The sequence below is a fragment of the Physella acuta genome, unplaced genomic scaffold (assembly GCF_028476545.2).
Source record: "Physella acuta isolate Inbredline_101_S28 unplaced genomic scaffold, ASM2847654v3 ptg001585l, whole genome shotgun sequence".
In the NCBI taxonomy this organism is placed as follows: domain Eukaryota; kingdom Metazoa; phylum Mollusca; class Gastropoda; family Physidae; genus Physella; species Physella acuta.
Genome location: NW_026733099.1, coordinates 1 through 14,127, shown reverse-complemented (window position 1 = coordinate 14,127; position 14,127 = coordinate 1). Strand labels below are relative to the sequence as shown.

General features: G+C 35.7%; 1 protein-coding gene across 1 annotated transcript; it reads left to right on the top strand.

The window, feature by feature from the left end:
- The first annotated feature begins 2,191 nt into the window (after nt 1-2,191).
- LOC131929042 (elongin-C-like) lies at nt 2,192-2,596 on the top strand. Its single transcript, XM_059285226.1, has one exon. It carries the CDS (start codon nt 2,202-2,204, stop codon nt 2,562-2,564), a length of 363 nt encoding a protein of 120 aa, XP_059141209.1. The 5' UTR covers nt 2,192-2,201; the 3' UTR covers nt 2,565-2,596.
- Nucleotides 2,597-14,127: the final 11,531 nt, after the last annotated feature.

Sequence of the window (14,127 nt, the reverse complement as noted above, 5' to 3'; positions counted from 1 at the left end):
GAAGAGCCAAAAGTTACAATTTTCAAAATTTCCCTGGTTTTAAAGAGCCACTAACATTTTTTTATTTCAATTTTTTTTTTTTATTAAGATTATTAGTATTTGTTCAAGGAGCTGGAGAGCCGCATCTTGATATTAAAAGAGCCGATTGCGGCTCGCGAGCCGCAGGTTGCCGACCCCTGGCCTAGGCACTAGGGCAATTGGCTTATCTGTGTCACTGGCCAGATAAACTTTTTCACTAGATGCGGGTCAATCAAAGTAGTGTGCATAGCTTTATAAAGATACCAAACAATGCAAAACCAATGCATGCGTTTTTACATAAACGAGGGTCATTAGTAGTCCGAAGTTTAAATACGATGTGATATTTTGGAGTTCCAGTGTGAAATGAACTAAAAATTATGATGTAATGGGTTCGGGTGGAGGGCACATTGTTTGACTAGGGGGTTGCTTTAGCAACATTGCTGATGCTGAGCATTTAAATATTAAATTAGCATATTTTAATTACATTGTTAAGTAAATGTATATCCAATACAGGTATATTAAAAGTAAAACATGTGTTTTAGATTTGAAATGTTTTATTATTAGGCTCTTATTCGTCTTGGTTTTTGTATAGATTCAAATTGGGGAGGGGGCTCGAAAAATATATATATATATATATATATATATATATATATATATATATATATATATATATATATATATATATATATATATATATATATATATATATATTCTCCCCCCCCCCACCCCCGAATAAATGCCTGGAAGAAACTCTGATTACTTTAATTGATTTGAGAATTAAGCGCTGTGCAGTTTAAGTATGTGCCAAACTCAAGGTGCTACAAACAGGAAACCAAGATCTATGATACGATAAGCTATACGTCCTTCACAGACTTAAGCACACATCATTAGCGCCAGCTGTAAAACACGGCAACACGTGTTGATTCAACAACACAGAAATGTTACGCAACATTGGCGTCATGATCGCACAGGTGGTCTTGTCTGAACGTGTGAGGCGCGACACCCCAGGGGCTGTTTACCTTGCCCGTACCACGGATAAGGGAATCTTTTCTACAGATAAAAAGGGAAGCCACTAATGTACATGGAACTGTAAAAAAATATAGTCAGTATATGTGTGGGGGGTGGGAAGGGGATGGAAGAGGCAAGGGGTTCTTACCAAAAATACGCCAAATTCTATTTTGAGAATTTAATGGAGTCTCTGCGCAGACAAATGATTACTTTGCCGATAAAATTTATCGGGAAAACAGCAGTTTACTCAATTTACAAAATAAATTTTAACTTTTTTTTAAAAATTTCGATGCCAAACTTTATTAGATATCACAATCATCAAACAAATAAGACAAAAAACATGATTTTAGATGAAAGTTGACTACCAGTTCCCCCGTAAGTAAAAATGTGTTAAATAAGAAAAGCTTGGAAAGTGCTGTAGGGGTGGTGAGGCTGACGTACGACCGTGTTTCTTCCAGGCCTCTCTTCGCGGGGGGGGGGGGGGGGGGGAGCTAGAGACCCCCCCCCCCTCCGAAAGAGTCTACCGCCTTTCCCGAACGAAATGGAATTTATATAAAAAATATATACTTTTAACAGTATCCGCCTCCACCCCCCCCCCCCTCACCCCACCCAGGAAATTTCAAAAGCCCCTCCGCAGAAAAAAAGTCTGGAAAAAACTATGCGTAGGACATCATTTTAGTTGAATTCTTACTTTGCTATGACAATGGGAGATTGGGATGGGGGATTAAATCAGCCCGCCGACTTTAATCGTCTTCGCTATTGTCTGAAATATAATCCATCTCTCTGTACTGATAAGTGAACCATAAGTGATCGTCATAAAAGTCGGGAAAAAAAAAATTATTGACCATAACTAAGGGAGGTAACTGTCAATTACAAATTAAGGTAGACAAAAGCAACATATCAATTTATTTATTTTAAAAATGATCTGCAGCCGAGTCTATGAAGCTCAGTAAGACTGTTGTACGAATAATTTACCAGGTTACTTGCTCTAGTAGTGGCTTGATCTATTTAGATAAGATCCCGGGACATAAGTGATTCGCGTGTTTTTCGATAGACGTGATGAAAACGATAAAGAAAAGTAATCACATTTATATCTAAATTTAAATAAAAAAAAGAAAACAATGATTCCTGATGTTTTTGCTTTGTTGATAAAACTATCATCTAGAAACTTTAAAATGTCTGACATCAAAGATAAAAAGAAAGATGCTGAAGAGAAAGTATATGGTGGCATTGAAGGTCCAAACTCCCAATATGTCAAACTGATATCTTCAGACGGACATGAGTTTATTGTAAAGAGAGATCATGCTTTAACATCTGGAACCATCAAAGTAATGTTAAGTGGTTCTGGTCAATTTTCAGAGCATGAGAACAATGAAATTAACTTTAGAGAAATTCCGTCTTATGTCCTCCAGAAAGTGTGCATGTATTTTACCTATAAAGTCAGGTACACAAAATCTTCAACTGAAATTCCAGAGTTTCCAATTGCCCCTGAAATTGCGCTGGAATTACTAATGGCTGCCAACTTTCTTGACTGTTAGTGACATAGTTTTCAACCCATCATCTAGCGTGAAGATATCAAAAGCTATTATAAAATTTAAAAAATATGGTTACTACATTTTATTTTGTATTTATTTTTATTGAGATGGACCGCCAACTGTTTAGTTAGTAATATAATATTCTTTTTTTTTTTGGTTTTTCTTTTGTCATATTCACTGTTAATGTCAATTGAACGAGGTAATAACCCCGTTCCCATAAACACAGTCAGTCAAGCGAGGCTACCTACATTCAGTGTTATTTACAAAACTTTTACAACTAAAATTGTGTGAAAACTATAAAACAGTGGTTTTTAACCTGGGTTCGATCGAACCCCTCGGGTTCTGCAAGTCAGTCTCAGTGGTTCGGCGGTGGTCAAGACACACACACCCTACTCATATGATTCACGATCAGATTTTTTTCAGTGTGGTGAAATAACTGTTATGAATGTTTCGGTAAATCAGCATATGAAACTGGAGGGGTTCGTTGCCTGGATCCGACAAATGCCCGAAAGAGACAAATTGTCCTGTTTTGGCAAGTGTCATTCAGACATTTACTGCACACGACGTTATAGCTAGGGATAGGAGGGTGATATAGACATGTGATATAGACCGGTGTGATATTGACATTTTTTTATAGATATGTAATATAGACATGTGATATAGACATGTGTTATAGACCAGTCTGATATAGACCGGTGTGATATAGACAGATCTAATATAGACCGGTGTGATACAGACCGGTGTGATATAGACCAGTGTGATTTAGACCTGTTTGATATAGACATGTGATATTGATCGGTGTGATTTAGGCGATGTGATATAGACCGGTGTTATATAGACAGGTGTGATATAGACAGGTGTGATATTGACATTTTTTATAGATATGTAATATAGACATGTGATATAGACATGTGTTATAGACCAGTGTGATATAGACCGGTGTGATATAGACAGGTGTGATATAGACCGGTGTAATATAGACCGGTGTGATTTAGACCTGTTTGATATAGACATGTGATATAGACCGGTGTGATATAGACATGTGATATAGACCAGTGTAATATAGACATGTGTGATATAGACAGGTGTGATATAGACCTGTGTGATATAGACCGGTGTGATATAGACCAGTGTGATATAGATCGGTGTGATATAGACCGGTGTGATATAGACCGGTGTGATATAGATCGGTGTGATATAGACCGGTGTGATATAGACCTGTGTGATATAGACAGGTGTGATATAGATTGGTGTGATATAGACCGGTGTGATATAGATCGGTGTGATATTGACTGGTGTGATATAGACCGGTGTGATATAGATCGGTGTGATATAGACCGGTGTGATATAGACCTGTGTGATATAGACAGGTGTGATATAGATTGGTATGATATAGACCGGTGTGATATAGACCAGTGTGATATAGACAGGTGTGATATAGAATATGTGTGATATATAATATGTGTGCTATAGACTGGTGTGATATAAACCGGTGTGATATAGACCGGTGTGATATAGACCGGTGTGATATAGGCCAGTGTGATATAGACTGGTGTGATATAGGCCAGTGTGATATAGACCGGTGCTCTATAGACCAGTGTGATATAGACCGGTGTGATATAGACCAGTGTGGTATAGACTGGTGTAATAAAGCAATAAATTTTAATTCGTTTCTTGTTGTTTGTATATATAATGGCTAGATGAAAGTGTTGATTAAACAATTTGCCATATTCTTTCTATAAATCCAGTATAGTCAAGTAAAATTCCTTTTTCGAACCTGACTGCCCACGTGGCAAGTAAAGTAGCGTTCACCTGTTTCTGTGCCCTCTTTATATGAAGGGATATTGTGGTCGTTACTAGGCACCGTCATCTTTACTTTTACTATCGTGAGTTAGGTATCTATTAGAGCTGGGTGGACTCAAAGATATACTTGACTTGAACACGAATTCGAACTCGAGACTATTGGGTTAGCAGCAGGGGCGTAGCGAGGGGGGATGGGGGTGCGGACCGCACCGGGTGACACCATTTAGGGGGGGGGGTGGTGACACCAAGGCAAAAAATAGCAAAATATATAGAGAAAAACTTGAGGGGGGTGCAAATCGAAAGTTTGAGGGGGGGGGGGGTGCAAATCGCGAAGGGTCGCTACGCCTCTGGTGGGGTGACACCATTAAGTGCCGCACCGGGTGACACCCGACCTCGCTATGCCACTGGTTAGCAGTTTAGTGCTCTACCTCTAGGCTATATTGTTCCGTCTAAATTCGGTTTAAGTCTTTGCAAATGATGCAACCGTTCTTTTTTGTAAATTGTATTTTCTACAACATTTTGTACGGAAATTAATAAAATGTTCTAATTATTATTTATTATTATTGTTTGGATATTACAAATCGACATCTAAATCGACAACAAACTTAATCAAGGACCAGCATACTTAGTTGGCTAAAAGACACTAGATCTGAATACTTTTACAGATAAGGTTCCTACTGGTTGTCCTTTTGATTCTATTTTTAACTCTTGACCTTAGCGTTTAAACAAGTATAACAATCGACAAAAAAATAATTCGAAAACACGAAACTAAGCCATGCTCTTAAATTTGTTTCTTGCAAGCAAAGGTCATTTTTGTATGTTAAAAACTATTTCACAATGCGGCAGTTTTATCGCTTATTGAAAAATCAGCTAGCATTTATTTGTGCGCTTATTTATTCCACACAAGCAGGTAAGTATGTGATTTATGTTAACAAGAGACTATACTATTATTTATAAACTTTACCTTTTAATCTTCAAACCATTTGCTTAAGATTTATACAACCGACCACAGCGTACCCATTAGAAGCCGTCCTTAAATTATCAACCAGCCGTACTTTTAAGTCCCAGCCACGCCGTAGCAGAAAAAACCATAAAATACTATTTAAATCCAACCACGCCATACTCATTACATCCAACCACCCGGTACACTTTACACCCAGCCACACCCCCTCCCCAGGAACGAAATAGAATTTAAATAGAAAAATTATACTTTTAACAGTGTCCGCCCCTCCCCCATCCCCCACCCCTCTCAGGGATTTCAAAAGCCCCTCCGCAGAAAAAAAGTCGGTAAAAAACAATGCGTAGGACATCATTTTAGTTGAATTCTTACTTTGCTGTGATGATGGCAGAGGGGGTGGGGGATTAAATCTGCCCGTTGACTTTAATTGTCTTCACTATTGTCTGAAAATTAATCCATCTGTCTGTACTGATAAGTAAACCATAAGTTATTGTCAGACAAAGTCGAAAAAACATTATTTGAACAAAACTAAGGGATGTAACTGTCAATTACAAATCAGGGGAGACAACTACAACAATCGATTTATTTATTTAAAAAAAAAATGATCTATAGCCGAGTCTATGAAGCTCAGTAAGATTGTTTTACGAATAATTTACCAGGTTACTTGCTCTAGTAATGCCTTGATCTATTTAGATAAGATCCATTGACAAAGGTGATTCGCGTGGTTTTTCGATAGACGTAACGAAAACGATAAAAAAGTAATCACATTCTTTATTTAAATAAAAAATATGTGTAGATCATACGTTTTAAGATGGATGCTGATCTGGTGTTACTACTATACATTGAATTAATTGTTATTGAGAGGGACAGCCCATGGGTCAGCAACCTGAAGCTCGCGAGCCGCATGCGGGTCTTTTGATGGCAAGATGCGACACTTCAGTTCCATGCACAAATATTAATAGTTATTTTATTATATTTTCCAAACTCACACAAATATTTTTTTTCAAAACGATATAATATTAAACGTAAACAATAAACACTCGCTATTCTATTAGAATGTTTAGTTACTCCCTATTTCAATGGACTTTGAAATAGGGAGTAACTTCCTATTAAATTGTCCATCCTAAAGAAAGTTTCTTCCAGACTTTTTTCTCCGGGGGGGGGGGGGCGACTAAAATTTCTGGGGTGGGGTGGACACTGTTAAAAGTATATATTATATATATATATATATATATATATATATATATATATATATATATATATATATATATATATATATATATATATATATATATATATATATATATATTTATATTCCATTTCGATCGGGGCAGTAGACTTTCTTCAGGGGGGTGGGGGCACCCGAAGAGATGCCTGAAAGAAACTCTGTTCTCGAATCGAGAGTGGTCATCTATGTGGTGGATATCAAAAAGAAACTAAATAAGCTAAATATAAATCGACAAGGAAAGGGAAACAGCCTATCGTCGATGAAGTGGATTGTTTGAGTTTGAAGATGAAAATAACAAGTTATGAGCCAGATTTAACCAAACTTTAAAACAGCATACAATGCCAAACTGTTGCAAATATTATTCAATAATTATAGTTATATAATTTGAATACTGATTTTATTATTCTAGCAGAGCTAGCTAAAATACTTTACCCGTTCATATTTGTATGTTTTTATATGAATAAATATAATTTCAAATTTAAAGCAAATATATATATTTATATAGGCCTATATATATATATATATATATATATATATATATATATATATATATATATATATATATATATATATATATATAATCCTAATTAACTAACATAATGTAAAAATTAAAATATTAGTGGCTCTTTAAAAAAAGGGTATTAAGGTAAATTGTAAATTTTGGCTCTCAAAAGGTTGCCGACCCATGGACAGCTACATGTTGAGTAGTAGGACTATAATGGCAGTTTTTTCTTTTTCTTATATTCGCTGTCAATGTCAATTGAACGAGGTAATAATCCCGTTCTCATAAACACAGTCAGTCAAGCGGTGTGATATAGACCGGTGTGATATAGACCGGTGAAATAGACCAGTGTGATATGGACCGGTGTGATATAGACCAGTGTGATATAGACCAGTGTGATATAGACGTTTGTGATATAGACCGGTGTGATATAGACCAGTGTGATATAGACCAGTGTGATATAGACCTGTTTGATATAGACCGGTGTGATATAGACCGGTGATATAGACCGGTGTGATATAGACCAGTGTGATATAGACCTGTTAGATATAGACCGGTGTGATATGGCAATGAATTTTAATTAGTTTTCTTATTGTTTGTATATCTACTGGTTAGATGAAAGTGTTAATTGAATACTCTAAATATAGTCTAGTAAAAATCCTTTTTCGAACCTAACGGTCCATGTGGCAAGTAAAGTAGAGTTCACCTGTTTCTGTGTCCTCTGTGCCCTCGGCATATGAAGGGATAGCGTGGTCGTCTCTATGCACAGCCGGCTTTACTTTTCCTAATATGAGTTAGTTACCTATTAGAGCTGGGTGGACTCAGAGACATACTAGTTACTTGGACATGAATTCAAACTCGAGACAATCGGGTTGGCAGTTTAGCTCACTACCTATAGGCTACACTGTTTCATTTAAATTTGGTATAAGTCTTTTCATATGTTATTGCCGATTTTTTAAAGTTAATTTCTACAGCATTTTGTACGGAAACTAACTAAGTGATTATTTTTTTTTTAATTTATTCTTTATTATATTACAAATAAAACTATACATGTCCTGTATCCGAAGGTGTCTAAATCGACATCAAACTTTATCAAGGACCACCATACTTAGTTGGCTAAAAGACACTACATCTTAATACTTTTACAGATAAGGTTCCTACTGGTTGACCTTTTGATTCTATTTTAACTCTTGACCTTAGCATGTAGACAAGGTTAACAATCGAAAAAAAGTACCAAAAAAAAAACCACGATACTAAGCCATGCTATTAAATTTGTTTCTTGCAAGCAAAGGTCATTTTTGTATGTTAACAACTATTTCACAATGAGGCAGTTTTCTTGTTTCTTGACAAATCAGCTAGCATTTATTTGTGTGCTTATTTATTCCACACAAGCAGGTAAGAATGTGATTTATGTTAACAAGAGACGATACTATTATTTATAAACTTTACGTTTTAATCTTCAAACCATTTGCTTAAGAATTATACAACCGACCATAGCGTACCCCTTAGAAGTCGTTCTTAAACTATCAACCAGCCGTACTTTTAAGTCCCAGCCACGCCGTAGATGTAAAACCATCAAATACTATTTAAATCCAACCACGCCATACTCTTTACATCCATTCACCCGGTACACTTTACACCCAGCCACACCCCCTCCCCAGGAACGAAATAGAATTTAAATAGAAAAATTATTTTTTTAACAGTGTCCGCCCCTCCCCCTCCCCCACCCCTCTCAGGGATTTCAAAAGCCCCTCCGCAGAAAAAAGTCAGTAAAAAACAATGAGTAGGACATCATTTTAGTTGAATTCTTACTTTGCTGTGACGATGGGAGAGGGGTTGGAGATTAAATCTACCCGTCGACTTTAATTGTCTTCGCTATTGTCTGAAATATAATCCAGCTGTCTGTAGTGATAATTAAACCATAAGTGATCGTCATAGAAGTCGGAAAAATAATATTTGAACAAAACTAAGGGATGTAACTGTTAATTACAAATCAAGGGAGACAACTACAACAATCGATTTATTTATTTAAAAAAATTATCTACAGCCGAGTCTATGAAGCTCAGTAAGAATGTTTTACGAATAATTTACTAGGATACTTGCTCTAGTAATGCCTTGATCTATTTAGATAAGATTCCTGGACATAGGTGATTCGAGTGGTCTTTCGATAGACGTGACATAAACGATAAAAAAATAATCACATTCTTTATCTAAATAAAAAACCATGTGTTTCTCTTCATTCAAGATAAATAGTTATATTTTGATACTACTATACATGGTATTAATTGTAAAAAAAAAATAAAATTAAAAAAAAATTAATTGCTATGGAGAGGGACAACCACGGGTCGGCAATCTGACGCTTGCGAGCCGCATGCGGGTCCTTTGATGGCAAGATGCGACACTTCAGTTTCATGCACAAATATTAATAGTTATTTTATTTTATTTTCCAAACTCACAAAAATATTTTTTTTCAAAACGATAACATATTAAATGTAAACAATCAACACTCGCTATTCTATTAGAATGTTTAGTTACTCCCTATTTCAATGGACTTTGAAATAGGAAGTAAGTTCCTATTAAATTGTCCATCCCGACCAGAGTTTCTTCCAGACTTTTTTCTCCGAGGGGGGGGGGGGGCGACTAAAATTTCTTGGGTGGGGTGGACACTGTTAAAAGTATATATATTATATGTATATATATATATATATATATATATATATATATATATATATATATATATATATATATATATATATATATATATATATATATATATATATATATATATAATTTCGTTCGGGCGGTAGACTTTCTTCAGGGGGGGGGGTGCACCCGAGGAGATTCCTGGAAGAAACTCTGTTCTCGAATTGAAACAGTCATCTTTGTGGTGGATATCACAAAGAAACTAAATAAGCTAAATATAAATCGACAAGGAAAGGGAAACAGCCTATCGTCGATGAAGTGGATTGTTTGGGTGTGAAGATGAAAATAACAAGTTATGAGCCAGATTTAACCAAACTTTCAAACAGCATAGAATGCCAAACTGTTGTAAATATTATTCAATAATTATAGTTATATAATTTGATTACGGATTTTATTATGCTAGCAGAGCTAGCTAAAATACTTTAACCGTTCACATTTGTATGTTTTTATATGAATAAATATAATTTCAAATTTAAAGCAATATATATATATAATTATATATATATATATATATATATATATATATATATATATATATATATATATATATATATATATATATATATAAATAATCCTAATTAAATATCATAATATTAAAATTAAATTATTAGTGGCTCTTTAAAAAATGGGTATTATGGTAAATTGTAAATTTTGAGTCTCAAAAGGTTGCCGCCTGTGGACAACCACATGTTTAGTAGTCGGCCTATAATGGCAGTCTTTCTTTTTGTCATATTCGCTGTCAATGTCAATTGAACGAGGTAATAATCTCGTTCCCATAAACACAGTCAAGCAAGGTTACCTACATTCAGTACTATTTACAAAACTTTTACATCTAAAATTGTGTGAAAACTATAAAACAGAGGTTTTTAACCTGGGTTCGATCGAACCCCTCGGGTTCTGCAAGTCAGTCTCAGTGGTTCGGCGGAGGTCAAGACACACACACCCGACTCATATGATTCACCATCGGATGTTATCAGTGTGGACGAAATAACGATTAAGAATGGTTCCGTAAATCAGCTTATGAAACTGAAGGGGTTCGTTACATCCAAAAAGGTTAAAAACCACTTCTTAAGAACTTTTTTATGTAAAACGAGAAGGGTAGATGTGGTTTATCGTTCAGATATAATTTGGTAAGAATGGTAGACATTATTAAACCATAAGCTAAAAGTTTTCCCCAAAGTCACTTGTCCGATTGTCGTTTTTTTTTTAACGGACATTTGTCTTATTGAGACAATCCTTACCAACAGCCTGGAAATAGACACATTGTCATGTTTGGGCAAATGTCTTTCAGGCATCTACTGCAGACGACATTCAAAACAAGGGTAGGAGGGTGATATAGATCGGTGTGATATCGACCAGTGTGATATAGACCAGTGTGATATAGACCGGTGTGATATAGACCGGTGTGATATAGACCGGTGTGATATAGACCGGTGTGATATAGACCGGTGTGATGTAGACTGGTGTGATATAGACTGGTGTGATATAGATCTGTTTGATATAGACCGGTGTGATATAGACCGGTGTGATATAGACCAGTGTGATATAGACCAGTGTGATATAGACTGGTGTGATATAGACCGGTATGATATAGACCAGTGTGATATAGACCGGTGTGATATAGCAATGCATTTTAATTCGTTTTCTTATTGTTTGTATATCTACTGGCTAGAAGAAAGTGTTAATTGAATACTCTAAATATAGTCGAGTAAAAATCCATTTTCGAACCTGACGGTCCATGTGGCAAGTAAAGTAGAGTTCACCAGATTCTGTGCCCTCGGCATATGAAGTGATAGCGTTTTCGTCTCCATACAATGCCGGCTTTACTTTTCCTAAAGTAAGTCAGGTACCTATTAGAGCTGAGTGGACCCAGAGACATACTTGTTACTTGGACAAGAATTCAAACTCGAGACAATCGGGTTGGCAGTTTAGCTCACTACCTCTAGGCCACACCGTTTCATTTAAATTCGGTATACGTTTTTGCATATGTTACAGCCGATTTTTTTAAAAGTTACTTTCTACAGCATTCTACACCATACTTAGCTGGCTAAATGACACTAGATCTGAATACTTTTACAGATAAGGATCCTACTGGTTGACCTTTTGATTCTATTTTTAACTCTTGACTTTAGCGTTTAGACAAGTATAACAATCGGAAAAAAAATAATTCGAAAACACGAAATTAAGCCATGCTATTAAATTTGTTGCTTGCAAGCTGAGGTCATTTTTGCATGTTAGACAATATTTCATAATGAGGCAGTTTTATTGTTTCTTGGCAAATCAGCTTGTATTTTTTTGTGTGCTTATTTGTTCAACTCAAGCAGGTGCGTATGTAATTTATGTTAACAAGAGACTATACTATTATTTATCATCTATACGTTTTAAATTTCAAACCACTTGCTTAAGAATTGTACAACCGACCACAGCGTACCCCTTAGAAGACGTTATTAAACGATCAACCAGCCGTAATTTTAAATCCCAGCCACGCTGTAGCAGAAAAACCATAAAATACTATTTAAATCCAACCACATCATACTCTATACATGAAACCACCTGGTACACTTTACACCCAGCCACACCCGCTCCCCAGGAACGAAATAGAATTTATATAGAAAATATATACTTTTAACAGTGTCCGCCCCTCACCCTCCCCCACCCCTCTCAGGGATTTCAAAAGCCCCTCCGCAGAAAAATGTCGGTAAAAAACAATGCGTAGAACATCATTTTAGTTGAATTCTTACTTTGCTGTGACGATGGGAGAGGGGTTGGGGATTAAATCTACCCGCGACTTTAATGGTCTTCGCTATTGTCTGAAATATAATCCATCTCTCTGTACTGATACGTGAACCATAAGTGATCGTCATAAAAGTCGGAAAAATAATATTTGAACAAAACTAAGGGATATAACTGTCAATTACAAACCAAGGGAAACAACTACAACAATCGATTTATTTATTTTTAAAAATGATCTGCAGCCGAGTCTATGAAGCTCAGTAAGACTGTTTTACGAATAATTTACCAGGTTACTTGCTCTAGTAATGCCTTGAACTATATAGATAAGACCCATGGACATAGGTGATTCGCGTGGTCTTTCGTTAGACGTGACGAAAACGATAAAAAAAATAATCATATTCTTTATGTAAATAAAAAAATATGGGTTGTTCTCATGTTTTTTGAAAGGTTCTCATAATTTATTACTACTATACAAAAAAAAAATTTATGTCTCTTGGTTTTTAATTTTTAATTTTTTCTCTATATTTAGACGTTTTGTATTAGATCTATTTATAAGTAAACCATCTTAAATGAATGAAAGCAGGCTACAAGTAAGAAAGAAATATTACTATTGTAAATCTGTATCAGTCCTCACAAGCCGGTGATGAAAACTGTAATACTAAAGCGAACACACAACTGACGCTATAAATTACGTGTCTGATGCGAAAAAAAAAATGCATGTCTCAAATTATTATTTTGTTACTATATTATGTCTCAAATTATTATTTTGTTACTATATTATGTCTCAAATTATTATTTTGTTATTATATTTCGTCTCAAATTATTATTTTATGTTATTCGGTTATTTGAGCATGACATAATTAATTACAAGCGTGTGACTGTATAAATACATCCATATCAGGGGCGGAACTACAATGCCGCCAGACCCCGGGGGGGGGGGGGCACGCCATTTAGGGGCCCACAGCCGACCATAATATTTTTTTCATGCTTAAATTTTTTTTTTAATTTTTTTGCATTTTTGACTTGATGGTTGTTTTGTAAAAAAAAAAATTACCGTAGCTGTGGTTGGATTATCTTTATTCTATAGACACCACCCCACGCTCTTGTATATTCTCTTTCCCTTTGTTTTTAAACCACTCTGAAAGCCGTCCTCTTTCTCCTACAATCAGTGTTTCTTCCAGACATTTTTCTCCGGGGGGGGGGGGCACTTGAAATTTTTAGGGGGGGGGGGGGCGGTAGACTTTCTTCGGGGGGGTGGACACTGTTAAAAGTATATATTTTCTATATAAATTAAATAAATTTTATTTCGTTCGGGGGGGGGGGGGGGGGCGGTAAAAAAAATTCGGGGGGGGGGGGTGGGGCTTCGCCAATTCCCCCCCCCCCCCCCCCCCCGAAGAGATGCCTGAAAGAAACTCTGCCCACAATCAAACTTATCAAAGATAAGCAAACGTTCACGCCACTTCCATTACTTATTTCCCTTTTTTAAAAAGGCAAATAGGGGTGCTCATAAGCTCCTTGTAATAGATTTGTAGTAAACAAATTAAAAAGCAATTATTTCTCTGAATTATTATTTTTTTATAAAGTACTTAACTATTGACACTGTATAAAAAGGAAATGTAATTAATATAAATAATATAAT

Bases quoted from the DNA above. Each gene is read 5' to 3' on its own strand.
- LOC131929042 (XM_059285226.1), top strand. From the start codon at position 2,202: ATGTCTGACATCAAAGATAAAAAGAAAGATGCTGAAGAGAAAGTATAT.